Source organism: Penicillium angulare (genome assembly GCF_028827245.1).
Source record: "Penicillium angulare strain IBT 27051 chromosome Unknown utg000003l_segment0_segment0, whole genome shotgun sequence".
NCBI lineage: Eukaryota > Fungi > Ascomycota > Eurotiomycetes > Eurotiales > Aspergillaceae > Penicillium > Penicillium angulare.
Genome location: NW_026623162.1, coordinates 1,626,976 through 1,654,328, shown reverse-complemented (window position 1 = coordinate 1,654,328; position 27,353 = coordinate 1,626,976). Strand labels below are relative to the sequence as shown.

General features: G+C 48.5%; 12 protein-coding genes across 12 annotated transcripts; 6 read left to right on the top strand and 6 right to left on the bottom strand.

Annotated features, from left to right (window-relative positions):
- Positions 1 to 331: 331 nt before the first annotated feature.
- Positions 332 to 958, top strand: N7478_002777 (mitochondrial 54S ribosomal protein uL14m; the record flags this gene model as incomplete). The annotated part of the gene is made up of 4 exons (XM_056918991.1): positions 332 to 346; positions 403 to 487; positions 588 to 809; positions 888 to 958. 4 exons carry the CDS (start codon positions 332 to 334, stop codon positions 956 to 958), a joined length of 393 nt encoding a protein of 130 aa, XP_056782149.1.
- A 211-nt stretch (positions 959 to 1,169) lies between these two features.
- On the bottom strand, positions 1,170 to 1,923 carry N7478_002776 (DNA-directed RNA polymerase II core subunit RPB9; the record flags this gene model as incomplete). The annotated part of the gene is made up of 4 exons (XM_056918990.1): positions 1,170 to 1,214; positions 1,284 to 1,363; positions 1,474 to 1,784; positions 1,844 to 1,923. 4 exons carry the CDS (start codon positions 1,921 to 1,923, stop codon positions 1,170 to 1,172), a joined length of 516 nt encoding a protein of 171 aa, XP_056782148.1.
- Positions 1,924 to 2,571: 648 nt separating this feature from the next.
- On the top strand, positions 2,572 to 3,288 carry pin1 (peptidylprolyl isomerase ESS1; the record flags this gene model as incomplete). Its single annotated transcript, XM_056918989.1, has 4 exons — positions 2,572 to 2,578; positions 2,640 to 3,030; positions 3,090 to 3,206; positions 3,279 to 3,288. The coding sequence occupies 4 exons, from the start codon at positions 2,572 to 2,574 to the stop codon at positions 3,286 to 3,288; spliced, it is 525 nt and encodes a 174-aa protein (XP_056782147.1).
- An 802-nt stretch (positions 3,289 to 4,090) lies between these two features.
- N7478_002774 (uncharacterized protein) lies at positions 4,091 to 6,928 on the bottom strand (the record flags this gene model as incomplete). The annotated part of the gene is made up of 4 exons (XM_056918988.1): positions 4,091 to 4,148; positions 4,201 to 4,370; positions 4,427 to 6,544; positions 6,623 to 6,928. 4 exons carry the CDS (start codon positions 6,926 to 6,928, stop codon positions 4,091 to 4,093), a joined length of 2,652 nt encoding a protein of 883 aa, XP_056782146.1.
- Positions 6,929 to 7,183: 255 nt separating this feature from the next.
- Positions 7,184 to 7,985, top strand: N7478_002773 (nuclear cap-binding protein subunit CBC2; the record flags this gene model as incomplete). Its single annotated transcript, XM_056918987.1, has 5 exons — positions 7,184 to 7,249; positions 7,331 to 7,431; positions 7,488 to 7,532; positions 7,594 to 7,785; positions 7,856 to 7,985. 5 exons carry the CDS (start codon positions 7,184 to 7,186, stop codon positions 7,983 to 7,985), a joined length of 534 nt encoding a protein of 177 aa, XP_056782145.1.
- A 148-nt stretch (positions 7,986 to 8,133) lies between these two features.
- On the bottom strand, positions 8,134 to 9,003 carry N7478_002772 (pyridoxal 5'-phosphate synthase glutaminase subunit PdxT; the record flags this gene model as incomplete). Its single annotated transcript, XM_056918986.1, has 2 exons — positions 8,134 to 8,704; positions 8,774 to 9,003. 2 exons carry the CDS (start codon positions 9,001 to 9,003, stop codon positions 8,134 to 8,136), a joined length of 801 nt encoding a protein of 266 aa, XP_056782144.1.
- Positions 9,004 to 9,358: 355 nt separating this feature from the next.
- N7478_002771 (4'-phosphopantetheinyl transferase family protein) lies at positions 9,359 to 10,654 on the top strand (the record flags this gene model as incomplete). The annotated part of the gene is made up of 1 exon (XM_056918985.1): positions 9,359 to 10,654. The coding sequence occupies one exon, from the start codon at positions 9,359 to 9,361 to the stop codon at positions 10,652 to 10,654; it is 1,296 nt and encodes a 431-aa protein (XP_056782143.1).
- Positions 10,655 to 11,320: 666 nt separating this feature from the next.
- On the bottom strand, positions 11,321 to 12,249 carry N7478_002770 (1-acylglycerol-3-phosphate O-acyltransferase SLC1; the record flags this gene model as incomplete). Its single annotated transcript, XM_056918984.1, has 2 exons — positions 11,321 to 11,481; positions 11,541 to 12,249. The coding sequence occupies 2 exons, from the start codon at positions 12,247 to 12,249 to the stop codon at positions 11,321 to 11,323; spliced, it is 870 nt and encodes a 289-aa protein (XP_056782142.1).
- A 693-nt stretch (positions 12,250 to 12,942) lies between these two features.
- N7478_002769 (anaphase promoting complex subunit bimA) lies at positions 12,943 to 15,536 on the bottom strand (the record flags this gene model as incomplete). Its single annotated transcript, XM_056918983.1, has 4 exons — positions 12,943 to 13,014; positions 13,080 to 14,911; positions 14,969 to 15,142; positions 15,200 to 15,536. 4 exons carry the CDS (start codon positions 15,534 to 15,536, stop codon positions 12,943 to 12,945), a joined length of 2,415 nt encoding a protein of 804 aa, XP_056782141.1.
- Positions 15,537 to 16,340: 804 nt separating this feature from the next.
- Positions 16,341 to 16,941, top strand: N7478_002768 (SND2/TMEM208 family protein; the record flags this gene model as incomplete). Its single annotated transcript, XM_056918982.1, has 2 exons — positions 16,341 to 16,349; positions 16,423 to 16,941. 2 exons carry the CDS (start codon positions 16,341 to 16,343, stop codon positions 16,939 to 16,941), a joined length of 528 nt encoding a protein of 175 aa, XP_056782140.1.
- A 552-nt stretch (positions 16,942 to 17,493) lies between these two features.
- Positions 17,494 to 21,229, bottom strand: N7478_002767 (uncharacterized protein; the record flags this gene model as incomplete). Its single annotated transcript, XM_056918981.1, has 2 exons — positions 17,494 to 21,025; positions 21,102 to 21,229. 2 exons carry the CDS (start codon positions 21,227 to 21,229, stop codon positions 17,494 to 17,496), a joined length of 3,660 nt encoding a protein of 1,219 aa, XP_056782139.1.
- A 1,104-nt stretch (positions 21,230 to 22,333) lies between these two features.
- Positions 22,334 to 26,991, top strand: N7478_002766 (E3 ubiquitin-protein ligase SSM4; the record flags this gene model as incomplete). Its single annotated transcript, XM_056918980.1, has 2 exons — positions 22,334 to 25,364; positions 25,430 to 26,991. 2 exons carry the CDS (start codon positions 22,334 to 22,336, stop codon positions 26,989 to 26,991), a joined length of 4,593 nt encoding a protein of 1,530 aa, XP_056782138.1.
- Positions 26,992 to 27,353: the final 362 nt, after the last annotated feature.

Genomic DNA, 27,353 nt, shown 5'->3' with positions numbered 1-27,353 from the left:
TCCTATTATCCTTTACATAGGGTGTGGCATACTCAACCTCCCGCCGGTTCCACCATCATATCCAGTTTGACCGTTTGGGTCTCGAGAAGAGGTTAATTCCTAAATAATCTTCCGATGATTGCACACTAACTAGGTAGAGATCAATCATCTTTAATTAAATTCAATCTAGCCTAAGTAACAACTACTATGAAGCACCGACAATAGTAAATGCCAAGTATAAAATGATTGTTCGGCGAAACTTTCCATCCGGGGAAACTCCGTTCCGACTCCAATCAAATTATCAACGCGAATGCGATTCGATCCAGCCCATTCCTCCCTCAATGCCCCCAAAATGATTCAACTAAAGGTATGCCCAACTCACACGAACCCCACAGCAGCTCTGTGCTGATTATTCCAACACAGTCATTATTGAGTTGTATCGACAATTCCGGCGCCTCGGTTGTCGAGTGCGTCAATGTCCTGAAGAAGAAGCGGGCCGCGACTATCGGTTAGTCCCCAGCCAACCTCAAACAAGAATAAGGCGATATGCATGAATTGGGAATTGGGAATGGCAAAAATGGGCTGAAGCTAATGCGTTCGGGATACAGGTGATCGAATCGTTGTCGTCGTACAGAAACAAAGGGCCGCTGGATCCGAGGGATCGGGTACTGCTCTTGCGAACAAGGTCCGTCGCGGTGATATCCGACATGCTGTTGTAGTTCGTGTGAAGAAGGAACTTCAACGGCCAGATGGTTCTCTGGTGCGCTTCGGTGATAATGCCTGTGTGTTGATCAACAAGGCGGGTGATCCCATTGGCACAAGAATGAATGGTGAGTTCCATGGATGTGGTCATAATCTCAGTCTCAGGGTCTTCTTGCAGATGCTAATCCATTGTCTCTTCTGCTCAGGTGTCGTTGGACAAGAACTCCGAAATAAGCAATGGTCCAAGATCTTGTCTCTGGCGCCCGTGCACGTGTAATATTCTACAGCTATCTATCTGGTTTCATTTTGGGAAAGCGTATCGTTTGTGAAAAGCATAATTTTTTTGTATCAATAGAAACCCTCTTCAGCATCAGAACGACTGAGTACATAAAATGTTTTCACCGCCAAACTCCAAAGCATGCAGAATGCCGAAAAATAAATAAAGACCGTGAATGGGTATCCGGGGAATCGCTGATCGTAAAGAGTCGTTACATGGAGACATTGCCGCACGCACAGCACACGTAGTAAAGTTTCTATCGAGAACAGTTAGTAAATGACAACATAAAGAAGACATTCGTCCCGGCCGGGGAGGGGGGACTCACCATTCCAGTCTCCGCAGATCGTTGTTGTGACTGGAAGAAGACCGCCTCATTCTCACCACAGCTAGGGCACAATTTGTTCGCTCGAGGAAGCTAAATACAGCAGAATGAACAGAGAACGTCAGCCATGAAGGAAACTAAGAGCCGTTGGTTTGGATGCTGGTTATGCTCTCAGAGCCCCATTCTGGGCTACCTGGACCCTCAACTTCGGAGTGAGCCTTGTCGGGAATCTCGCCGCAGATGGAGCAGGTGATTTCATCACCACAGAGAGAGCAAAAGCCCGGGATAGAGAGAAAGAATCCGGGAACGGAGAAATATTCGGAGAGACAAACCGTGGGATCAGAGCCCACATCCTGCGTGACTCCAGCGGTGTCGCCGACCTGGCTGTGTAACTTATTTTGGTAAACGCAAAAAGAGCTGGCGGGTTCACCGACGTGGCAAGTGCGGCAGGTGAACATAAGTTGGTTGGTGGCCCGGTCCTCCTTGGGATATAACAAGTTGGAACTAATTGATGAGAGCCATTAGTAATGGTCCAAAAAGGTCATTGAAAGTAGCAAGCTTACCACTCGCGGCAGAATTTGAAATGAATCTGATCAGCCTGCTTGGTGTCTCCACCGGCAGAAGGAGATGGACTGGCAGACATTGAACCGAAGAATGAAATCGATACTGAGAACGAATGCGAAGTTGTATGATATTGAGAAGATTCAAATATCGTTTGATATCGGTGAATAATTCGCCGGATGTCGAAGGTCGGATGGCAGTAGAAGCAAAGAAGGTAAAAGACTCAAGCGGGTAAGTGCTGATCAAGATGTGTACGGGGGCCCATAGAGATCATCGGGGTAAAACCCAAGATAACTCTTACCGCCTATTACACCGCTATCTGTACTGTAAGCTCTACATAAAAAACTAAGCGAAAAGACAACTAGAAATACAAGTGGAGAAATATCTTATTTCTAAATTTTTTAGAGTATACTAGTATGCTCATTTTAGAAGAAAAAGCTTGAAAGGTTACATCTCGAAAACCATGGATATCGTAGCTAGCAGGATTGAAGATTAACTTCCAAGCCCTGAAATTATTCAAAGTATTACAGGTATCGTGGTTTTCTGCCGGCAGAAAACAGGTAGATGAGTCGGCGAAGAATTTGCAGTGTTTGCACCGCTGTCTCCCCCGCATAAGTTGCTGAGGTAACTAACTTCAGTCCCGCATTTCTAAGTGAATTCAGTATTTCCCCCAGCCTAGCTTAACAAGACCCAGAATAATCTCATTTTGTCTCCATTATTCTCATTCACTATGGTTTGTTCGACCCAAGTCACTTCATGGTAAAACTACAACTAATATGCTTAATTAGGCTGATTCAGGCTTACCTTTCAGCTGGGAAGTTCGTCATTCGAACTCCAAGAACCTTCCTTACTACTTCAACCCCGCCACCAAAGAATCTCGTTGGGAACCACCTGCCGATACGGACACCGAGAAGCTGAAGCTTTACATGGCTCATCATCATACTCCTGCTGCTAACGCCGATGGTGCCGGACAAGCTGAGGGCAAGATCCGCTGCAGCCATTTGCTTGTCAAGCATCGTGACAGCCGACGCCCCAGCAGCTGGCGGGAAGCTGAGATCACCCGGTCCAAGGAGGAGGCGATCGAGATCCTCAAGGGCCACGAGGACCGCATTCAGTCCGGTGAAATCTCTTTAGGGGATCTCGCTGTCTCCGAGTCTGATTGCAGCAGTGCCCGCAAGAAGGGTGATCTGTAAGTTATTTCATTCCTTCTGCAGGCTTTTTATCGATCGCGAAACTAACAACCTCAAGTGGCTTCTTTGGACCTGGCGAGATGCAAAAGGAGTTCGAGGACGCAGCGTTTGCCCTCCAACCTGGCCAAGTCAGCGGCATTACAGAGACTGCCTCTGGCGTTCACCTTATTGAACGGTATGCATTTCTAACACCTCCCTCCCTCATGACCGAGCCGTTGAATGAAAGTTCTAACATCGAGAGATACAGTATGCAGTAATTTGGGTTTGATCTAGTCGATTGAATATCGAGTCGAGGGGTTTGATGGTTTCATTTTCCATGCATGCGATATCTTTTGGGAAAACTCTCGAGCTGCCGATTGATCAGATTGGAGCTCTTTTTTTTAATGTGATCAAGAATAAAACGACACCTTTATCATATCCATACTGATGGATTTTTCTTTTCTTTCTTGTTCTCTTTTGGAGGAGGCTGTCTTTGGCGGTTTTTCAAGAAAAGCTTACAGCTACCACAATAAAAGCACTGGTCTCACTTGTCCCCAGAAGTGGAGGATGCTTATTGGCGTCCTTAGGGTCCAATTAGAGTAAAATGAATTCATTCTATTCACATCACTCTGTATTTATTTATTTACCTTTCAAAAAAGAGAAGAAATTTTGAAGTAGACCTAAGCCGTAGAAGTCAAAGGAATTTGATCTTAGTGCCATACAGGGGAGCGAATGCTGCCCGGACGATAATGCTTCCATTTCACCGCTCAAAGTGTTATTATTCTCTTCATAATGCAGTGACACTCTGCAACTGAGAGAAGGGCTATGCAGACCATTTTCATACTCTTGTTATAGACTTGCAAAGTACATAGTATCAAGTTAAAAGGAGTCATTTGCTCATAAAAATATCTAACCGCAGTATCTTGAATTCAGTATTTAGATTGGATTGGCGCGGGCGATCAAAACATCATAAGGTGCAGACCTAAGGCATGGAAGCATGGATTGCTCAAAAACTCAATGCGCCCAATATTCCAAAAAAAAGAGACGCATATCAACTTTGATCGAGAAAGTAGTTCGTCATCAGAGACTCGTATTGAGACGCTCTAGGCGAGAGGTAATAGCGTCGATGACAGCAGACCTGATAACTTCGTTAGATTGTGTTAGAAAATAGATTATGAACGTCGACTCACTCTCGTTCGACCATTTTCATGGCATCTGCTACCCTCTGGCGCTGGAGACGTTGTGGAACCTTAGGTTGAGCACCTCCCGGAGAAGATGGGCTGCTAGGCTCAGGAGACACGGAAGATTTGCCGGCAATGGATTTAGTCTCAGTCATAAGGTCACGGGCAAGTTGTTTAACCTGGGATCTGTTAGATGCAATACTTGGAACACTCTTCGATCGGATAAGTAACTCACGGTCTCTAAACGTTCGGCAAGAAGCTGGTTCTCTTCGTTCTTCGATTTTTGATCATCAATAGACTCTGACAAGGTATTCACCTCGATAGCCCAAGCTTTCTCTTTCTCACTCAGGGGACGGCCGCCTGAATTAATAACCTTCTTACGCAGAGCGTCATATCGCTGTGCGAGTTCCGTTTGCCTGTCACTTGCGGCCTGCAATCTCTTGTCTAGGGTATCTCCGTTGCGGCTGCCCTCCTTTCGCTTGCCATCTTCATCGATCTCGCTTGTCACGCCCTGAATGCGCTCTGCAACATCAGACAATTGTTTCAACTGATCTTTCATCTCACCTTGCAATCGTTCACATCGGCGGAAAAGATCCGATGCGGCTCTTTCCAGTGCGTTAGTATGCGCCGAAAGGACACGATGAGCGGTGGTCACAAGATCAAGGGTTGCTGGGGACAAGCGGACTTGCTCCTTGAGAGTATGGCGTTGGCGATGTGGAACGTGTTTATCGACAAAAGAGTCCAATGGAGATTTTGCGTAAAGAATAGCCGGAACTTGGTAGGGTGCCCGTCGAGGTAGTGCTGCAGGCGACCCCGGAAGAGACACTCGCTGTTCAGACAGATGGAAGTCCAAAGCGGAAGAAAACGAATCTTCTGGAGAGTCCATGACAGCCGCGTAGGGATTTGAGGGGTAGTAGGTTAATAGGAGATAGCCTAGATCGAAATCAAAGAAAACCAGAGAAGCGGCAAGATGTTCTTTCTGGGGTGTGATATCGGACTCCGAAACCTGTAGGATACGCTCTCTTTGAGCGACATTTCCACTACACAGGACTTGCAGACGAAAGCTAGATCCAGAAGGATCCTCTGTTTGCAGCTCGGCCTCGAGGCGTTGCACCCATGAAGACATGGAGAAAGACACTACATTGGTAGCAGTAGTGACGAAGAAGGAGTAACGCGAGTGGACATCCTTGGTGAAAACAGGCCAAGCGACTGACTCTACACCGTCTGTTTTGACAGTATCGAGCGATTCCACCAAAACAAGATCAGACGGCTCTGAGAGTGGGGTGCGGAAGGAATTCTTCTTTGCCTTTGGCAGCCATTGGCCTTGTACACCGTCAAGCTCGAGGCAGATGTGGACACGGCCGTTTCCACTAGACAAGCAAATGACTGTTGCCGAGAGCTTATCAGTTTCAGTAGTCTCTACCGCGAGCTCCTCCTCCTCGCCCATCATAAGATCTTCGACATTCAGCCTAGCAGCAATGACATGGATATCGCAAAGGTCGAGATCGTCCAACTCGTCCCCGGCATCGAAACGGAACGGGCCCTGTAGACGTGGAATAGCACCTGGGTTCGCAGGTCGAGTAAAGACATCGGCGCCCTGGATATTGCCCGAATCTGAAGGAGGGTCTAAAGGCTCTTGGTCATCAATCTCCCGCAGCCAATCATACTGCTGTCGAGCAGCGATCAACTCCTCTTCCAAATCTTCTGGGACACCTTCAAGGGCTGTGATTTTGGGAACAATGGCCGAGGAAAGTGAAGGAATGGTAGTAGACGGTGCTTGCCACTTGGACGGTAGTAATGGACACAGCGCGTAAAGGTCACCAGGTCGCATCGCAACCCAAAGAGTCATTGGAGCCCAAGCATCCTCTTTCTCATTTCCACTACCCGCGAAGCAAGCAGAAGCAACCTCCATGTCGATTATATCGGCAGAGAAACCTTTGTTCTTGCCGAACCCCGAGGGTGCAAAGTCCTGATCAGACGAGCTGCCGTCGACCAACTTGCGTAGATCCACTGCCAGGGTTGGTTGGTCAAAGGACCAATGGTTGTTACGATCCAACTCCCACACACGCACTGCCGCATCTGCAGTTATGGTGACGATACATCCGCCCAGGTTTGTATGCAAGCCCAATGGGTGCCATAATGCAGACACCACTGGGGCTTCTGGAATGACATGAGTGGTTGGGCCAAGCTGGTAGGTTTTCAACCGAATCGGAGAGGTGTCTGTAGAAGATAAACGGGACGAATCAGGCAGAACAGCGATGTGAACAGTGTGCTCGGTGATGATAGCAAGGAATGCGCCATTCGGAGAGGGGATGATCTGTTTGATAAGCCCGTAGACAGGCACCGCTAGAACCTAGGACCTGTTAGTCTTTACCTTGCGTATGATAAGTCCCAGCAACATGTGGTTCGAGGATGCAAAGGGATAACATACTCTGTATGGCGGGACCTCGGCGTTGCTTCCCTGATCTTTTGCTTGACTGGTAGAGCTCTTCTTTTGTCGGGCCTGTTGTTGCCAACGGTTCTTCACTCGCGCAAGGTCAGACCAGCGAATTTCGTTGTCGACGACGGCAAAGACTTCATTCCCTCGCTTCGCAACTGTACGATTCGCAGCGCTTAGAGCAGCGTTCTTTGACCCATTTTGCTGCGCAGGGCTTTTGACGTCGGCACTGGTGAAAATGCTGGCACCAGGCGAGGGCCGGCATAACCAGGCAGGCGCGTAGCTATTAACCTTTGGCATCGAGATAGGGGTATCGAGGTAAAATCCAATAAAATCCAATATTTGTGAGAAAGTAGGTGCAAGGGTCAAAGCATCCTCGCCCAAACAATAGCGGGCTGAAAGCGAAAGTGTTGATGCGGCAATGGAATTTGGGCGCGCGCCAAGATCTTAAGAAGCTCTTCTCCGAGCTCCCTTGTCCGCCTTTCTCATCGTCATCTCCACTTTCAATCTTTCTTCTTTGCTACACTCTTTCAGTTCCACAACGAAAAATTTACAATGTCTTTGCTAGCATTTAACACGGTCGATCGGCTAGATCGCCCTAGCGCATATTATGCCGGCAAGGTAAGTGATTTCCAAGGCCTATCACTTTCACAATATCTGCGCCTAGAAGAAAACCAGTGCTAATGGGAGGAAAACGAACAGAATAAGCGTCGCAGATATAATGAGCGTGATGAAGAGCGAGAACGAGAAGAAGAATCTACATCGAAACTGAACAATGCGACAACCCTCTACGTGGGTAACTTGTACGTGATGGGATTTAAGCTAGGCGTTAATCGACATGCAACTGACCCGGTGACAGGTCGTTCTATACAACAGAGGAACAAATCCACGAACTTTTCTCGAAGTGAGTACTGGAGAACACGCCAGATACGACCTCAGTACTAGGCACTAACATCGATGCCCAGGTGCGGCGAAATCAAGCGGTTGGTGATGGGCCTTGACCGATTCAACAAGACGCCCTGCGGTTTCTGTTTCGTCGAATATTATACCCACCAAGACGCTCTAGATTGCTTGAAATATGTCGGCGGTACCAAGCTGGATGAGCGTATTATTCGCACTGACCTGGATCCCGGATTTGAAGAGGGTCGGCAATATGGGTATGTGGACAATGGACTTGTCCTATGTCGCTATCCGACCCGCACAGTCGAGGCTAATCTTTGTATACAGACGTGGTAAATCGGGTGGTCAAGTTCGTGACGAGTACCGTGAAGAGTATGATCCTGGTCGAGGTGGGTATGGCCGTGCCAACGATGAGCAGCGCCAACGTGAAGAGGACGAATATGGTGCAGGACGGTAGGCATATAATGGACATCAAGCGTTGGTGCTGGGAAAACGGCGTTTTTATTCCAGGCGTGAACTCAATTAGCCGACAAGAAAAAATTATTGGAAAATTCTATTCGTCTGATACCCTATTTACATTTCTTTTGCACGCTCTATAAGTTGATCTATTGTCCGAGTTTCTTCCTTTTGTTAACAGCAGCTTGCACCTGGCGCAGCCACCATGCATGAATACGAGCATCTCCCGTCAACTCTGGATGGAAGCTGGTTCCAAAAACATTGCCCTGTCGCACAGCAACAACATCGCCTAGCTCTTCGTTGGGGCTAATGCTTCGTCCTTGAGTCGCAATTCGGGCCGCTGGTCCTGACAAGGTGGCCAGCACCTCAACACTGTCGGCCGTCGCTGCTTCTGCCACTGCATCCTTGACCTGCCTAGATGGCGCGACCACAGTATCTTCCCGTTCGACCTCGTCAATCTGGACACCCTTCTGATGTGGTAAGATGCATTCCACAATGGGCGCCCGAATAAAGACTGTGGGGAAGGGCGGTTCGGTCTCGCCCAAGAATGGGAGATCCAGCGGGGCCTGGAAGCTCTCTGTCTGCCGGCCAAAGTGGTTACGATTGACCCGAACGTCGAGACCACCAATTAGTTCTTGTCCACCTTTCTTGGTGCGATTGGCCGACTCGGCGAGCAGAATCAGCCCAGCGCAAGTACCCCATGTTGGCTTGCGAAGAACCCTATTCAGTCAGCGCATTAGATTGGTGCAAGTTAAAAGTTTGTGGCAACTAGTGTTGATAGGCACTTACTTGACGAACTCTCTCAAGGGCTCCAAAAGGTTGGATCGAGCGGCAACCAAGGACATTGTAGTACTCTCGCCACCAGGCAAAACAAGACCATCGCACCTCGCGAGTTCTTCTGGTGTTCGCACCTCGATGAACTCCCAATCAGAAGCGTCTTGCTCGACGGCTTTCTTCAACAGAAGCACATGCTCAATGAATGCGCCTTGCAAGGCGAGAACACCCACTGTAACTGCCATTTCCTGTTGTTGGTCAAAGTATGAAAAGAAAGTTTGTCCTTCATGGCGATAATGACTCTTATGCACGTGATGCCCGTTTGCCGCGGGGAAAGTTCTTATCAGCACGTGCAGTCCGTACCTGGTTGCCGATAAGCACGATAAGCCTGATCTCAGCGTGTAATCTGACTTCGAACCGAAAGTATCGCCTCAAAGTGGGGTCCAAGTTAACTTAAGCCTAACCATCGTATTTCCTCATTTTCAAATTATAAGTTTAAGACAGCGAACGGCTTAATTGGCAAACTGCGGCTCAATTGAATCAGTCCCATCAGCTTTTATTCTCCCCTTCCCTCGAACAAGTTTGGACGAAACCTTGAAGATGAGGGCCAATAAGATCAGCTTGGACAATGCTCAGCAAGAAAGCCCCAATGTTGCGAATATTGACTCTTCCATGGCAGGACTCCCAACAACAGTCCGCTGGTACATTGATAGTCGTTACTGGGAAGCCAATGGCAAAGACTTGCCGCTCCTACAATTCCTTCGGCCTGATGAACAAACAGCCGTGAAGAGATACTATCATGCTGCCGATAAGCGCATGTCCTTAGCATCACATCTCCTCAAGTATCTGTACATCCACCATGCATGTGGGGTGCAGTGGAAAGAAATTGTTCTTACTCGTACTGCAATGCCTGAAAATCGACCATTCTACAAATCCAGTTCCGACACCCAGGTGGAATTCAACGTCACCCACCAAGCAGGCCTTACAGGCCTAGCGGGAACTATTGTCCCCAGCCATGAACAGATGCAAAGGAATAGCACCGCAAACCAAATACCACCTGGTCCTCGTCTGGGTATTGATGTGACTTGTGTAAACGAAAACCGTCGCAGAGTTGTCAAGACTATGCACGAGTACCTTGAGCATGTGTCTATCTTCACCGAGGTATTCTCAGACCGCGAAGTTGAAACGATGAAGAATCCCGCTGCCGCGCTCCGTCAGGCAAAAGCCTTGGGTTTCGCAAGTACATTTATCAACACCAGTTCCGAGGAAACAATCGTCGGCTTTGGCATGCGTCTCTTCTACTCATATTGGGCACTCAAAGAGGCATACCTGAAGATGACAGGCGATGCCCTTCTTGCGCCATGGCTACGCACACTTGAATTCTCGAACGTTATTCCTCCTGATCCTGTTCATCCTTTAAATTCCTCCAAGCCATACATGGTATCCCAAGATCCCAAACATATCCCGCAATCACCTAAGAACTGGGGCTCCCCTTATGAGGGTGTAAAGGTCAGCAAAGCAGGGAAACCGCTTGATGATGTCCGTCTTCAATTGGTGGCGTTTGAGTCTGATTATATCGTTGCTGCTGCTGGCTGTGGGCTACCCGTCGGTGTTTTTCCGAATCTTAAATATAATGAGGGAGATCATCACCTTCCCGGTCACATATCTGTTTTTTCAGATGATAACGAAGAAAAGCATCGCATTTCTATCAATACCAAGAAGGTGCTTGGGGATATGGATCCGTGGCATATTCCACTTCCTATACAGGATCCATGGCTTCCCATGCAAGAGATTGATATCGATCTTGATATTCGACCTTGTGCCGAGGGCCGTTGTGCTCATCCTATAAACAACAAAAGTGTTCTTTCTTGTGTTGGATTATCTACGCCCGCATAGTAGCGTTTTTGTTAAAATTCCACCTACATCTATACATCTGTTGACACGTTTGAATGTCCACGGGTATACATACATCTTCCCTTTTCGAACCATCATTAGATGAAAGAACCTCCAAGCCCTAGAATCAATACATTTATGCTAAGTACTGCAAAATACATGTATAGCATTTAGGATCTATAACCAAAATCATAATGTCTTTTCGTGCTAAGGATATATACATCGAGGATGAAGCAGGAGGAAGAAATCAGGAGGGTGGGAAGAGAGAGGTGTGAGTTATTTAGGTCCCCGAAAAAAAGGAAAAGCGACGATTGATGCCTCAGAATCAATAATAAACGAACAAGGAGTTTCTCATTAGTGAAACAATCAAGTCGGGGGCAGTTTCCATTACCCTGAACATCAACAGACGATGGGTGGATTCTTTTATTTGTAGTAGTCCCCTGCGCCTGAAAACAAAATCTATGTATGTACCGTTCAAGAAACGAGGATATATAGCAGCAATCGTCGAAAACCCAGTTCACTGCACTCGGGTTTCATGGTAGTATATTCTAAGGTGACGACGTTCTGAGATAGCATGTTTAATCCAGTTTGAACGGGTGCGTCAGTAGAGTTCCATCTTTATCGAAGAAATGAAGCATATCTTGATTGCCCGCGATCAAGCTGAAGTTCTCAGATCTCAATAGCAGTCGAGACACCATTGGGTCGAGACTCAACCTTGTCTTCCGGTTGGGCCATCTCCAAGATGGTCTTTAGCATGGATTCGCGGGTGGACTGGGTGAGTGAGTCCACGTCTGCGGGTGTCAGGTTTTTGGTCTCGATTGGAGGTAAGACTGGTTGATCATAATTAATAAATAATCCATTCACAAATTCATATATAGATGAAACGAACCCTTGATCTTGATAGTGCCCGAGTTGAACCGCATAGCACGAACTGACAAAATATGGGCGTAGTTCTCCGTTACGACAGGGACAACAGGTACACCAGCCTTAACAGCAAGGTGGAAAGCACCCTTCTTGAAAGGCAGCATCATGGCCTCATCGGAGTAACTCCGGGTACCCTCAGCGAAGATGAAAACACTTTGGCGGTGAGTGCGCATCTCATCCACGGCACCATCGAAAGCCTTCATAGCAGTCTCCCGATTCGCGCGATCAATGAAGACGGTGCGAGAAAGCCACATAAACCAGCCAAGGAAAGGAATATTGCGCAATGATTTCTTGGCCGTGACACTGCAGTATGGCGGGAAAACGTTGCCGAGCATGAGTACGTCCAGTTCAGTCTGGTGGTTACCCACGAAGACGGCTGGGCGAGTGGTGAGATGCTCGGCACCCTCGATTTCAAAGCGCACGCCGGTGGTGAGTGCCATCACCCATTTGAAACTGCGGGCGGTGGCCCATTGGGAGATTCGGCCATAGCCGGCGAGACGGAGGACGATGGATGCAAGGACACCGTAAGTTGCACATATGAGGAGGGATCCGTACGAAGCGAGACAGCGAGCAACAAATGCTGCCCGGGGGACCTTTTGGCCGATGGCGAAAAGTGACACTGTCAATACCACGAAGGAGCTGACGCCCGACAAAATATAGGAACCGATTGACATGGCGGTGGGATGGATACAGTAAACTGTTGAGAGAGTGCGGTTAGCGTGGGCCTTGCGAAAATATGCCCTCCCACTTGGAATCGTTGAGGATGGATATGTAGTTACCTAAATCACTGGAACGTGGCCTCAACCCAGACTCTCCTGGAATGTCGCTGGGAGGAGGGGGAAAGAAATCTTTAGGGAGCGACGGCCATACTGCGGGAATGGACTGCGGAGGTGGAGCCCACTGTTTTTCAATCGCTGCCGACTCACCGCCAGCTGATCGTGGCAGATGACGGCATCATGCAGCACATATATATTTCCATATGCACTAGCATGTCCACGGGTATACCAACCTTGGAAGGCACTAGTTTACATTGTCTAAGTAGTCAAAGCTTGAATTGGATTGCAAGAAGTTAAGATTGAAATAGTAGTAGTAACTTCAAATCTCAGAAAAATTCAATGTTGTAATAGATGATGATAATAATGGATTATGCTATGCGTTCGTTGGGGTTCATCGTTATGCCCAAACCACTCACTAATGTACAGAATACACCATGCCTGAATGTCTAGACTTGGAAAAGAAAGAAGAAAACTCCCCAGGGATGCTGTGCAGAAAAGATCCGGAAACGCCGAGCTCGTAAGACGGGTGCCTCCCAAATCAAACGCAAAAGAAAAGAAAAGGCAACTGTGAGATGTAAAAGCACCACAGGCCTATGCCATATCGTCATCCTCCATTTCGTCATCATCCAATGCTTCCATCGCGTCCTTAATAAACTGTGCAGCCTGTGACCGAGTTAGTAAAGGTAAATTTTGAGGCGAGAGGTTGAAAGGACGAGCATGTTGCTTACCTTCGGGTCCAAATTCAACGCCGTTGTAAAGTGTTTGATTGCGTTAGCCTTGTCGTGGAGGATCTTGTACAACTTGCCCAGCAGGTAGTGCACATTCGCCTCGTCAGGAGCCATATCCTTAAGGATCTTAAGTTCTGCTAAAGCAAACTTGTGTTCTTGAAGTTTCATCAGCACGCGAGCCTTGCGGAATCGGGCCAATATCGAGTGCGGCGCCAAAGAACAAGCTCGTTCGTAATGTACGAGCGCATTCTTAGGGTTATTACTCTTCTCCAACACCAGCCCAATACAGCAGATCAGAACTGCATTGGTAGGGTTGATCATGGCAGCGTTGCGGAAATGTTGTTCAGCTTCGTCAAGCTTGCCCATCTTATCGTATACGTTTCCAAGGCCATACCAAGCATTGTAATGCCGAGCATCAGCCTTGATTCCGTGACGATAGGCATCCAGGGCCTTGTCATACTCCTCATTTGCGACGTACTCATGTCCTTGGAGGGTGAATGCGTAAGCAAATTCAGGATCCAGCATCGTTGCGCGTTTAAAGCACTTCAATGCCTGATCATGATCCCTTTGATGTGCAAATGAGTTGCCAATCGCACACCACGCTTGAGGTGAAAGTCGATCAACCTCTAATAATTGATGTGCCAAATAAGCAAGCTCCACATCGCTCTTCAGGTGCCAAAGTACGGTAGAATAGATCTCCATGTCGTCGACCCGAGATGGCGCCAAAGTCTGAACCCGAGAGAAATACTTGGCTGCATCTGCATACATTGCTTGCTCAAAGTAAGCCCGACCAAGCTGAGCGAGGACCCAAGGAGTTTCTCTTTGTCCTTGTGAGAGGGAGTTAAAGTGCTGAATCGCATCGGGGCATTTATAACGACTTAATGAGAAGTATCCCGAAGCAAGTTTCGTAAATAGCCCCAATAACCAACTCAATGCTTCAATCTCTTTGTTTTTTTCTGCGTTTTTGGGGAGAGGTGGAACGGGGGGTATAGATGTCGTGCGATAAAACTCTTTGCCATCATTGTCATGGGCCTCCATCGGCTTTCGGTTGCCACTAACAACCCGGCCAACAGTTGAAGTTGAGCCGTTGCGTCCTCTAGATGTCGCACTCCTGACCTTTTTAACTTCGCGTCCATCTCTGCCCATTAATGTACTGCTGGAGAGTTTGCTAGTTGTAGGTTTGATCTGATTGAAGAGTCGCACACTGCGGCGCTGAGGGGCACCTGGTTCTGTGGGTTGTGGAGGAAGAGGGTGTGCAACTTGACCAGAGATAGTTCGTTTGCGGTCACCGATCCGCGGTGCTGGTGGAGGCTCTCTGTCCGAGGGCGCAAATGGTGGTTCTTCTGTTTCTGTTCTTGGCTTTGCACGGGGACGGATGCCCGTTGGCCGCATTTTAGGGGGCGGCTGGCCGGTGTGATCTAGACTCATTGTCTGGACGGTCGTGCGATTTTTCCTTACTGGGGCCAACGGTGGCTCCCAGGCGGACTCGGGATCGGTGACTCCATTTGCGATTCGAAACTCTTCTGACCCGCTGCTTTGAGGCGTTTCCATGCCTTCATGAATTACCGGAGGCGGAACTGATGCGACACCAACTGAGCTTCCATTCAGCTTCTCCCAGAGAGCAGAACTACCGTAAGTAGCATCGTGATCCGCGCGTGAGGTGGGAACCATAAATGGGTCGGGTCCAGAATTGGTAGTAGTTTGTGCAGGGAAAATGCCTTCCGTTGGAGTTATTCGGTCTGATGTTGTGTCCAAGTCCTCGGGAGAAGATGAGATGATTGCGAGTAATTCGGGGCTGAGTTGGAATATATTAGGGACTCGGATATTAACACCTGATTAATGCTTAGCTGATAGTCTCGATTGGGCTCAAATGAAAGATTTTGACACACCAGTTGCACACAGACCTAGGAACGCATCCCACATGAACGGATTAAGTTTGAGCGAGTCCACGTAGCAGTCTACCGCTTTGTTCAGGTCTTTGTGAGCATGGAACAACTTTCCCTGCAGACAGTATACCGCAGCCGCATCGGGCAAGTGCTGCCTTTGTGTTTCACTGTGTTTATCTGCATTTCATCATTAGTCGACCTGCAACATCGAAACTAGGCACTCGGAACACCCACTCCAGTGGTTCTTTGATGCCCAAAGACTCTTGCTGCGCTCCAACGCTGTTACGCCATCCAGATATTTCCCGAGATCCAGACATGCTTGCGCGTATACGTAAGCACAACCGGCATGTAGGCCTTTAGAGCCCGTAGACTGGCTACATTCATAAGCTGTCTTGACCTCTCCATTATGCAGGTGGCAGAGAGCCAGAAGATATTGCGCTTCGAAAGATCGTGGTTCATAGGCGTGTAATCGGGCGGAAAGGAAGAGCGCATTTTGAACAAGATTGTTATCGAGGTGGTAGTAAATCAAATGGCGTAGTTGGCCAGCGACATGGCCTGTTGACAACGACATGGTGAGGGGCGCGCGTGGGGTTGAACGCGAAAACAGCGATCGTAGGGACTTCGGAAGTAAGTAAGACGTAAAAAGTAAGGAGCCTGAGAAGTGTTTAAAGGCGATTGTTGAGGTCTTGCATTCAATGTCGATGGCCTATGCAACTTTGTCGCTTTAGGTAGGGTTCTCGTTCTCCAAGACGCGGGGATGAAACGCGCGAAGTCGAATCAGGTTCCGAAGCACAGCAACCCATCAACACCAGAACGCATGAAATATGAGTAGTCGGTGGCTATCCAGTTTTGGGGCGAACTTTCCTAGAAGTAGGGATCTTTCAATGATCGTGATCGGGATGCTAACGGGCTGTACCAGACAAAGGAATGTAAACTGACGGAAACGGTAAGAGCGGAAAGAAAGACCGAAGGCTGCCAGATGGAATGGATGTGCTGTGGACTCTATTGTGAGTCTCTCACAGCATCGTAGTCATTCTCCTGGCAAAGTATCCAGTCAACGGGGAGGTTACAGGTTCTTGGTAATGCAAGTTCAGAATTGGTGCCTCGTCTTATTTTGGTTGCATCGTCCAGGGCTAGTGGTTTCTGCCGGGCGGTGTGGGTCGGGAGGGCAACAATCGATGGCGGAGATCATCTTGCTCCGCTTCCCTCGTGTGCTTCGTGTTTGACGTATCTTGCTTCCTAATCCTCTAGGGTTGGATCCAAAAACGAGAAAAGAGGCGTCGAACTCCAATTTCTCTCTTTTGCCCGAGCTATTGTCTCAACTACCACATTACCCTTTTGTGTGGTCCAGGCGTACTGCCACAATCTATCCAGCATGGCACAGGTGAGCTCCAGCCAGTCATACTCCTCATGCAAGCTATTTACTGCACTCTCCTGAACATTCTAACATTCAAAAGAAAGCGGCCAAAACCTTGGCTACTCGTAATGGGGCACTACTCAACCGTACTCATATGATCTCCGCCACACTGCATGTTCTTTTCCTTGTCCTCCACCAGATCTTCCAACGCCCTCGCTCGCTCAAACCTTACTTCTTGCTTGCTGTTCCTACTTTGTTGATCGAATACTATTTGGATCGCGTTGGACGCCCGAGCTACAACGAAGATGGATCCCTGCGCTCAGCTGGTGAAGATCTCAATGCCACCGGTTTGACAGAATACATGTGGGATATTCTGTACTGGACTCAAGGCTGCATTGGTGCCGTATGTATCTTCAATGACCGTGCTTGGTGGCTATGGGCCATTGTTCCCCTTTATTCTGTCTACCTCGCTTATACCACGGTAATGGGCGTGAAGAAGGGATTTGCAGGCATGGGTGGCGGAGCTGGCGATGGAGCCGGCGACAGCGAGGGAGCTAAAAGCAAGCGGGAGATGAAAAAAGAGAAGAGAGGTGATAGGGCAAAGATTCGCCCTCGCTAGATGTCCATCTCAGTGACAGAGAAAACAATTTGAAGGCTTCCACCTTGGAAACTTTGACAGTTCAGGTCCACTAGGACCACGACCCTTCGGCTTGAGATTGAATACTCGAGGGCTTTGGGGATTCATCAATACATGTCATGAGCAATGTATGCTTGCAGTTGGGGATCTATTTACATACTAGGTATGGCGTAGCAGCCCTTGTGAATGTCGATGAGAACAAACCCCGCCAAATTGAATAGATACTATTATTTACTCTGGAATCAAATTACATACTTACCCCAACGCGAGAATAACTCGTTGAGGCAACAGAGCACACCGAAAGAAAAAGCCTGCCGAAATAAGAGATGAAGATCCAACAAATAACATCAATGGGCGTGTATCGTGAACATATTGCCGTCGTGACAAACTATATGGGGAATAATGCGTCGAGAAACCGAGCATGACATGCCGTTGGCAGGGAGCCCAATTTCAGCGCGATATGATTCAACAGGAAACAGGGAACGTAAAACAGGCGTAGAAGAAGGAAAATATTACAAGTAGAACACCCACGGATCAAAGTTCGTCTTTGGCCGAAGAGACTGCGGATTTGATGTTGCTTGTTGCTTCAACGACGTGAGAGACAGCAGCATCAGCAGCACCTGAGGCAACGCTGCTCGCGCCAGAGGCGAGTTCAGCCAACTGAGACTGAGCATCCTCGACAGCCGCAGCAAGGCGACTTGTGGCGCTTTCTACTGCACCAGGTTCTTCACCGTAAATAGCTGCATTGGCCTTCGACTGGATATCCTCGATGTGCTCCTTTGCGAGGTCAATATAGCTAGGTTCCTTCCCATAAACCGAGTCACTGATTTGTGCAGATACTGCCGCATATGCCTCAGATGCAGTGCTGGTGGCTTTTTCACAAGAACCCTTAGGGGTACCATAAACGCCGACACTAGCAGCCTCAACAGCCGCGTGAAGCTGCTCGTTTGCATTTTGCATGATATTATCCAAGTCAGGAATGTTGGATGCGAATGCATCGGCAGCCGAGGACGCAGACTCGTAAGTCTCACTGACGTAGCTTGAGGCAGAAGAGAACGCCGCAGTGGGGTAAGGTGTTTCATAAGCAGCACGGAGTCTGCTCATAACACTCTCAGTGAAAGAGGGTTCTTTGCCAATGAGCAGTTCAGATACGACCACCTTGACAGCGTCGAGTTGTGGTTGTACTAGGCGATCCTGGAGTTGCTCCAAGTACGGAGCAGGCGTACCATAAATCTGCTCGCTAGCCTTCGAAATGAGGTTTTCCCAGTTTTCAGATGCTTGACTGGAGAGAGATTTCAAGGGTCCAGGCGTGGTACCAAACAGAGCAGAGCTGGCAGTCTCGGATGCAACAGAGAGCGACGCAGATGCTACGGACAGAGCAGCTTCGTATCTTGATGAAGCATCGGCAACGACACCCTGTGCTTTCTGATCCTCCGGGGATGACGCCATCGAATTAGCTGAAGCAATAACCGCAGCCAAGTTAGCTGAAGCCAACGAGGAAGCATGCGAGTATTGAACACCGGCTTCTCTGATGAGGGACTCAATGCCCAGAGGAGGCGCAGTTGGCGTTGGAGTACCATAGACGGCATCAGAAGCGGTCGAAACGAAAGCGTCATAATGATCGTGAGCAAGACCAACAGCTTCATAGTAGCGACGTTGAGCATCGAGGACGAAAGGTTCAAGACGTGCCAAACTAGTTTGAGAAGGGATAGGCTGGATATGAGCCAGTTGCTCTGAGGCCGCGCTAAGGCCTTCACTCAGACGGGAGGAAGCAATCGATGAAATTTGGGCTAGCGGCCCAGTCGGTGAAGCCGGGGGAGTTGGCTTAACCGTCGCAATCCTTGACTGAAATTCATTTGTTGCATACTTGATGGCCCCAGAGTATGCAGACTCAATAGAAGAGAGAACCTGAGAATGGGCGGGAGCAGTGGTCTCCTTTACTTGACCCATGACTTGAGATTTGGCAATGTCGTAAAGAATCTTTGCATTTGCAGTAGAGTCTGCAAAAGCTGAATGCGCTTGGGAATACACATCCGAATAGACATTCCCGGCTTTGCTGGCCACACTGTGGACGGCATCTTGCTCATCATCATCAAGAATAGGTTCTTGATATGCGTTCGCTTCAGCTGCAGCGACTCCGCCCCAAGCAGCCTTTGTCGGCATTGGCGCGTCCCCCTCAATACTATCAGCCAAAAATGACTCCTCATCCTCCTCTTCGACTTCCGTTGGAGTGTCACTTGTGTCGTCGGGTAAAAAAGGATTCTCATCTACGAGATCATCTTGGCTGTCAGAGGTAACAGGGGCGGTTGTTGCTTCCGACCCTGTGGTAGATTCCTCATCTTCTTGAACGGGAATATCCTCCGGCGCATCGCTCTCAACAACTGGCTTTGGACGCGGGGGAGGTGGCTCAGACCTGGACTCGAAATTTTCGCTAACCTCACGAGCGGCCATCTTCCAGTGACCAACATCCTTCAATCTGACAAGCTCCACGGCAGCCTCCTGAGCAACTTCCATGCCGTGATCCAAAATATCGGAGACAACTGCCTTGGCCTCTGCGACTGATTTGTGGTTCATGCCTACTCGATGAATTTCATCGCGCCAGTCCTGGAGCTGTGCTTTCACGTCGCGATATCTTGCCCAATCTTTGTAAGTTACACCATCCATCCACGCCCAGCGCAAACCAATTTCTTGCAAACCAAGGTCCCGAATGCCGTCAAGGACATCAAGAGTGGAATTAACCGCGGCAGATACACGACGCAAAAGTTCAACGTCAAATGACAATGACCACTCGCGAAGGGCATGGGCTCGGTCTCGAACAGAGATGGCGGAAGCTCGAATATCGCTCACTAATCGATCGCGAGCATCACCCTCCTCTTCTGGGGCATCATGCTCAGGAAGGGTTTCGACAAGTTCATTGATGCGCTCTTTTATCAAGTCAAGCTGTTTGGCAGCTACACTTTCGAGAGCTGTGGAGAGGCTCAGACCGTGACTATTAGCGCTATTCGACACCAGAGCGCCTACGATATCCTCAAGACGACTTTCAAGGTCCTCAATACCACTGTCCGCGGCGGCTGCAAACTTGCCTTGCCACCTTTCAATGTCGGAGTCAATCCGCTCACGATCTTGCTGTGCCTTTTCTGCGGGTGAAAGAGTAGGCGCAACAGACGGAGTCTCAGATGTGGCCGTCGAGGTAGTAGAAGAACCAGAAGAAAAAGAAGGTGCAATGACACTTGTAGTTCGACCCGATTCCGCATATGTGGAGCTAATCAACGAACTACTTTGATCCGAGGAACTAAAAAACGACGTGTCAATGGCTGGCCTTTTATGCGTAAAATTTGTGGAGTCATACTTATCCATCTCTTCGAGAACGGCGCGTAATCTTTTACCTTCCCTATAGCTCGCCAGGCGTTGGCCAATCTTGACCAACTGGGGTTCAACTTGCTCCGAATAGAGACCGGTAAGATGCGGCCACAAAGAGCTATTGGCAAAGTAGACCAAAGAAGACCAAGTGTAGCGTGCACCAGGCATGACATGGGTTGTCAAAATCCCATGCGATGTAGCGTATGTTTTGCCAATGAAAGGCTGCGATCGAGTATAAAAGGGGACGAGGTGATCCCAATAAACAGTGAGTACAACGGTGTTAGCCTTTTGGTAATAAGGCGACACCACTGCAACCCCCTGCTGAATGTATGGGTCGACCTCAGCCAAGTAAAGCTGATAGGCCTTATCCTGCGCCTGTTGCACTCGCGGAGTCACCTGGGCGTTCCATTGGGCTGTGCCATAAGCTTGAGCCTGTTCCAATGCGGGAGCTCCATACTTTTCATAATTAACATGGGCAAACTTTGAGGTGGGAGCGTAAACATTTTGATTGAAGACGTCTACGTAGGGGCGAGCCTGGTCAACGTAGGGAGCGGCGTAGACATCGTAATATGGAGTGACATAGGGTTGCACATGTGATCGCGCAATCAGGTAAGGTTTGCAGACTCGCGGAGACGTGTCATTCAAGTCGGAGAGGTTTGATGGGCATCGTAAGAAGGGCGTCAAGAGTGTATACCAAATGGTAAGCCTAAATGGAGCAGTTCACAATATTAGCATGGGTAATAAAAACAATCGGATTGAGACCTAGAAATCGTAATGCGTACCGTATCACCAGGCTTATGATGGTCCATGGTAGAAATCCGCTTTTCCTACCAGACTTCACGACATCCTTACGGCCATTTGTCGACTTGGGGACTGCATCTGCATGGCCATTCTCTATTGTCCCTGCCATGGTTATCTGGGCCCTGTCGAGGCCGGAAGACCTCCTTCAAAAAGCCGAAAAGGCGATATTCCGGGAGACTCGAACAAGAAATCGTTTGCACAAATTTCTAATATTGATCAAAACCTTTTATCTCATCGAGCGGTGCAGTGTAGGTGCCCTGAGTTATTGATGGCCTGATAATGACCTTGGAAAGAAAGGTGAAGCTATGTAGGCGGAATGTTCGCGTCGGCCTTGGCACTAGCAGAACTTAACGGCACGGGCAGATTGTGTAGTTAACTCCGAGGCAGTAAGAAAACAAAATTGAAATTATGAGGTGCCGGGCGCTTTAGCTGCCATAAGACTGGTACATCAAAGAAAAAGCTCCTCCCAAACCAAGAATTTGCGTTTTGATACAACACGATCACGAAAACAGGGAGCTTGTTTGGTGATGGAAGAAGAGTGAGGTCATCGGTGCCACCTGCGCTAAGAGATATAATACCGACTGGTACGGCATGTGGCAGGTACACTGTCGTAACAAAAGTTCTCATAAAACTTATTTTGCCAAGTATTAGTAATCGGGCGGTGAAGACCTACCGCCTCTTCCAATGTCAATACTATTGGAACAAATGGAGTTCCCGGAGGATCTACTCAGGCAGAATATTATGTAATTTGGCCTTGGCAAAATAAGTTTTATGAGAACTTTTGTTACGCCACTGTATGACATCTGGAGTCGTTAGCGTAAATGGCGGGGATTAGCTGGCCTGGTTCTGTAACACAGTGTACTAGACCGTAAATTAAATGCGAGCTGAGTCAGCAAGATTGGCCGTCCAAACGAAGCAACGAACAATGGAACATTTGAAGGCGCGACTCGACGGCGATTGCCTGGTTTAGTGAGGCTCTATTGTTTGAAAGGTAGGTACAACATGAGCTTGTAGTTCATCGTCTTTATTCATCCCAAATCTGATTGTCTCTTTTCCGTTGCAGCTTGAACCTACGCCGCTTTCTCGATTCCGCCCTCATACCATCACCCTCGCAACGATCTACAGTTTCCGAACATATATGCCAGTTGAGAAAAGGATGAGTATTTGGTAATCATCAGCTTGACCGTCAACCTGACGTGACCTTTCACCAACAATGGACATGGACTTAAACCAGTCCCGCAACCCGGCGGGGTTCTCGTCATTCCCCGACTTGATGAACGATCCAGCTTTCGATGAGAGGGAAAAAGGCCTTGAGGATGTGGATACGTGTCGTATATGCCACGGAGAAGCGACAGATGAAGAGCCTTTATTCTATCCTTGCAAATGCAGTGGAAGTATCAAATTCGTTCACCAGAGCTGTTTAGTCGAATGGCTATCGCACTCCCAGAAGAAGCATTGTGAGCTCTGCAAGACTGCCTTCCGGTTCACCAAGTTATACGATCCAAATATGCCCCAAAGCCTTCCAACACCCTTGTTTATGAAGCAAGCCTTGATACAGTCCTTCGGCACATTCGTAACCTGGCTGCGGTTTGTCCTTGTCGCCTTTGTCTGGCTTGGATGGTTGCCATGGTCTATGCGTGCAATATGGAGAGCACTCTTCTGGCTCGCTGATGGACGATGGTCATCTACGGGTTCCATTAAACAACAGACAGTACAATCTGCCGCGGAGGCCTTGGTGCAAGGCACTGCAAATGGAACCGCAGCTAGTGCTGCCGTGCTCAATTCCGTGACCTCGACGGTCTCAGATGCTATCCAATCAGTTACTAGTGCCGTACCGACGGAGCAATCCTCAGACGGAATCTACCCTGTTGGTGATCCTCTAATGCTTACCTTAATCAAGAAAGTGATCCCAAGTCTCTTCATTCCCGCTTTGACGTCTACCGGTGCCCAAAATGGCTCGAATCCAAATAATATCACTGGATTGTCCAAACCTCGGTACCCATCGTGGCTTTCGGATGTGAAGGTCCTAATGACATTGACACCTTACCCGACCATCAACAATATGATCATCGATACTTTGGAAGGACAACTCATCACACTCCTGGTTGTGGTAGCCTTCATACTTCTGTTCCTGATTCGAGAATGGGTTGTCCAGCAACAGCCAATGGCTAACATCGCCGAGGAGGAGCGGGAGGCAGCAGTGCAGTTGATTGCAAATGCGAACCAAGTAAATGAGCAACTCCAGCCGGGGCGACAGAACCGTCCTCTGCCACGGCCAAATTTCGAGGCTATCCACGAAGAAAATGAGTTGGCACGGGAGGAACACGAGGAAGCACCTCTTTGGCCTCGCCCTGCTTCCCCTGCTCCGTCCTGGACTGATTCAGACGATGGACTTCCCGTAATTGAGAGACCAACCGGGATTAACCATCCCTTCATCTTCGAAAATCCTAATGCCAATGTAGGGCAGAATTCAGAAAACCACGGATTCCGCCCTCATGAAGATTTTGACAATACTGGTGTCACGGCCTTCAGAGATATTTTGGCTCGTTCTAATGGGGACCGAGATGAAACGTTACGACTGATTCATGAAGAGGGCCTGGAAGAGGAGTTGGGCTGGATTGTTACTGCATTGACTGCGGGCTCGCAGGACCAAAGTCTGGCCACACCCCCGAACCGCGCAGATACTAGTGACATCCATGAGCTTCTCGCTACCCACAATACACCCGTCGTACAAGACAACCACAATGAGCTCCAACAACAGCAACCGCAAGATCAACCCTCTGCCCAGGCTTCTGGTCAAGAATCACAATCGCAAGAACAGACAGAAGCACAAGTCCAACAGGAAGACAGCCAGGTGGCTAAAAGTGTCACCGAGAGATTAATCGATTGGTTCTGGGGTGAAATTCCACTGGGCGACAATGATCTTGCGGAGGCTGTACCGGCTGACGATGAACACATTGTCCAAGATCCGGCCTTGGAAGATCCGTTTGTTCCAGTGCCAAACAGGCTAGATCAACAAATCGACGCGGGACTTGCTCCAGCTGAGGCTGGATTGGATCCCAACGACGTGGATGTGATTGAAGGCGACGACTTTGAGGGCATCATGGATTTAATTGGCATGCAAGGTCCAATTTTCGGCCTTTTACAAAACGGTGTATTCTGTGCCCTCTTGATTGCCTTCACCGTTGCCATTGGCATATGGCTCCCGTACCTTTGGGGCAAGATTGCTTTGGTCTTACTGGCAAATCCTTTGGAGCTCATTGTTGGCGTTCCAATGACTGCTATCACCGTCGTGGCCGACATCGCTCTTGATACTTTGATTGGCGTCGTGGGTTACGTCATGTACTGGGTTAGCTTCATCTGCAAAATAGCTTTGAGTCCATTCATTGCGTTTGTGCCTTTTGGAGAATGGGTTCCCCGCGGCAAATCCGTGACAAGTGCCTCTCTTTCTCTCATAGATGCCAGCACTCATCGATTGAACAAAGTTGTCAAGGCATTTCTTGTCTTTCACGAATCTGATATACCCATGTTCTCGGTTCTTTCCCATCAGGCACTCAAGTTACACCAGGCTCGGCTTTCCACTCTGTTTTGGACAGCATTTGGTCTTGTCAAGTTCATTTTACATGACTTTCCAATACGTCTGTTCACACTTGGAGTGCCTGCGGCGTTGTCCTTCGATGTAGACCTTTCTCAAGTAAAGGAGTACGCCGTGCATGCTCAGCAGCATATTGGGAACTTTACCCGAACCCAATTTTTCTCGAGTTCTGGGACGAAGCTTATCAATAGCAGTGCCGCCAAAGCAGCGTCGGGATCCTTACCTGTTGACTATGATCTTGCTGTGTGGGACACCCAGGACAGAGTCATCGCTATATCGATGGGATATCTGCTCGCAACAATTATGGGTTTCCTTTATTTACGCATCACCGGCCTTCTAGTTGGAGCCAATCGTGGGCAACGGATAGAAGGTATTGTTGCCGAGATTCTTCTCCAGGCCGGAGGCGTGATGAAAGTCATCCTTATTATTGGCATTGAGATGATTGTATTTCCCCTCTACTGTGGTACATTGCTGGACGTTGCATTGCTCCCTCTCTTTTCTGATGCAACGATTTTGTCTCGCGTCGCTTTCACAACCGTGTATCCGCTCACGTCGCTTTTTGTGCACTGGTTCATTGGCACTTGCTATATGTTCCACTTTGCCCTATTTGTGTCTATGTGCAGGAAGATTCTCAGAACCGGTGTTTTATGTAAGATTTTCCTTCCTGTTGCTTTGGGCTTTGAAAGAACAAAGACTAATGTTTGCTTTAATTAGACTTTATACGAGATCCTGATGACCCGACCTTCCACCCCATACGCGACGTTTTAGAGCGAAGCATTACCACCCAACTCCGTAAAATTGGATTCAGTGCGCTTGTTTACGGAGCACTAGTCATAGTTTGTCTTGGGGGAGTTGTATGGGGTCTCCACTTTGCATTTGATGGTGTTCTACCAATTCACTGGTCAGCAAGTGCCCCTATGCTAGAATTTCCCGTCGATCTTCTCTTCTACAACTTCGTTATGCCATTAGTCATCCAATCATTCAAGCCCTCAGACGGGTTGAACGACTTGTATGACTGGTGGTTCCACAAATGCGCACAGTTTCTACGCCTAAGCAACTTCTTCTTCCCGGACAGGCACCCCGAGGAAGAAGGTCACCATGTCTATCGAACTTGGTGGGGCTTCTTGTTTGGCAGCAAGGGCGATTGGGAGCATCCTGTGATCGGACCGACCCAACAGGCTACCGCAGAAGAAGAAAACCGTGACGTATATTTCTTACGAGACGGCCGCTATGTCCGAGCGCCTGCTTCAGACCAGGTTCGTATCCCGAAAGGGACGCAAGTCTTCCTGGATGTCACCGAGGACAATGATCGTCTTGATGGAAAGCCAGACTTGGATGATGGCTTGCATGGTCGTTCGAGCAACATGTTCACCAAGATCTACGTCCCGCCCTTTCTCCGCTTACGCATCGCTACCTTCATTCTTCTTATCTGGCTTTTTGCTGCCACAACAGGGGTAGGCAGCACGATAATACCGTTGGTGATTGGGCGAAAGATGATCTCGATATTCTTTCCTAACCCAGTTCCTGTCAATGACATATATGCATTCTCTAGCGGGTTATGCGTGGCTGGAGGTGTTGCCTATCTTGCATGCTATTGTCGAGCTGCTGTGAGAGCCATGCATGACAACTCATGGGCATTCCTACGATCCCCAGATCAATTAAGACAATTCGGCGCAAAGCTTGCGTTGGATGCCGGTCGTCTTCTCTACATCTCATTGACTGTGGTCATCCTACTACCAACTCTCTTCGCACTCCTTACTGAATTTTACGTACTGATCCCCGGACATACTCTATTCGGGGATGGAAAATCTCATGTTGTCCACGTCGTTCAGGATTGGACGCTAGGGGTCCTGTACGTCCAGATGGCAATCAAGCTGATCTTGTGGCATCCTCAATCCTGGGCAGCTGCGATTTTGAACGGTGTCTTCCGTGACGGCTGGCTCCGGCCCAATGTGCGCCTGGCTACTCGGGCTTTGGTGCTACCCCTCTTACTTTTCACAACAGCAGCAATTGCCGTACCGCTCTCTCTTGGTGCAGTTCTACGGTATACTGTTTTCTACTGGGTCCAGTCGCATCAAAATATATACCGATACGCCTATCCTATCACGCTTCTACTTGTTCTAGCCGTGTGTACGATCCACCTTGTTCTACGACGAGTGGCGATTTGGCGCATCAGCATACGCGATGATGTGTACCTCATCGGTGAGCGATTGCATAATTTCAGCGAGAAGCGTGCACGGGATGTTGGGGTTTCGCGGCGGGTAATAACTGGCTGAAGGCAGGAAAAATTTGGATTGATAACACATTTAGGTGACATTTTTACATGTGTTCATGATTCTCCCTTACGCCTTAAAGTGTGTTTTTTATTTTTATTTTTATTTTTTTACAGTTTTCTTTCTTTTTTGGTCATTGGTTTCTCTGTTTCCCCCATTTCTGAAACAACAAATCAGCTGTACAGGTACATTAGGTAATTTCTTTTTAGTTGATAATTGATAGACATTGACTCCTTCAAGTGGTGAAACAGAACTGTCTGCGATGAAACGGAGTAATTTGGGGAGAGTAAGTCAAAAGGCACCAGTCGATCCTCATAGTCTCAGATATGCTGCTGCCTGAGGCCGTAAGACATATGTAATAATAC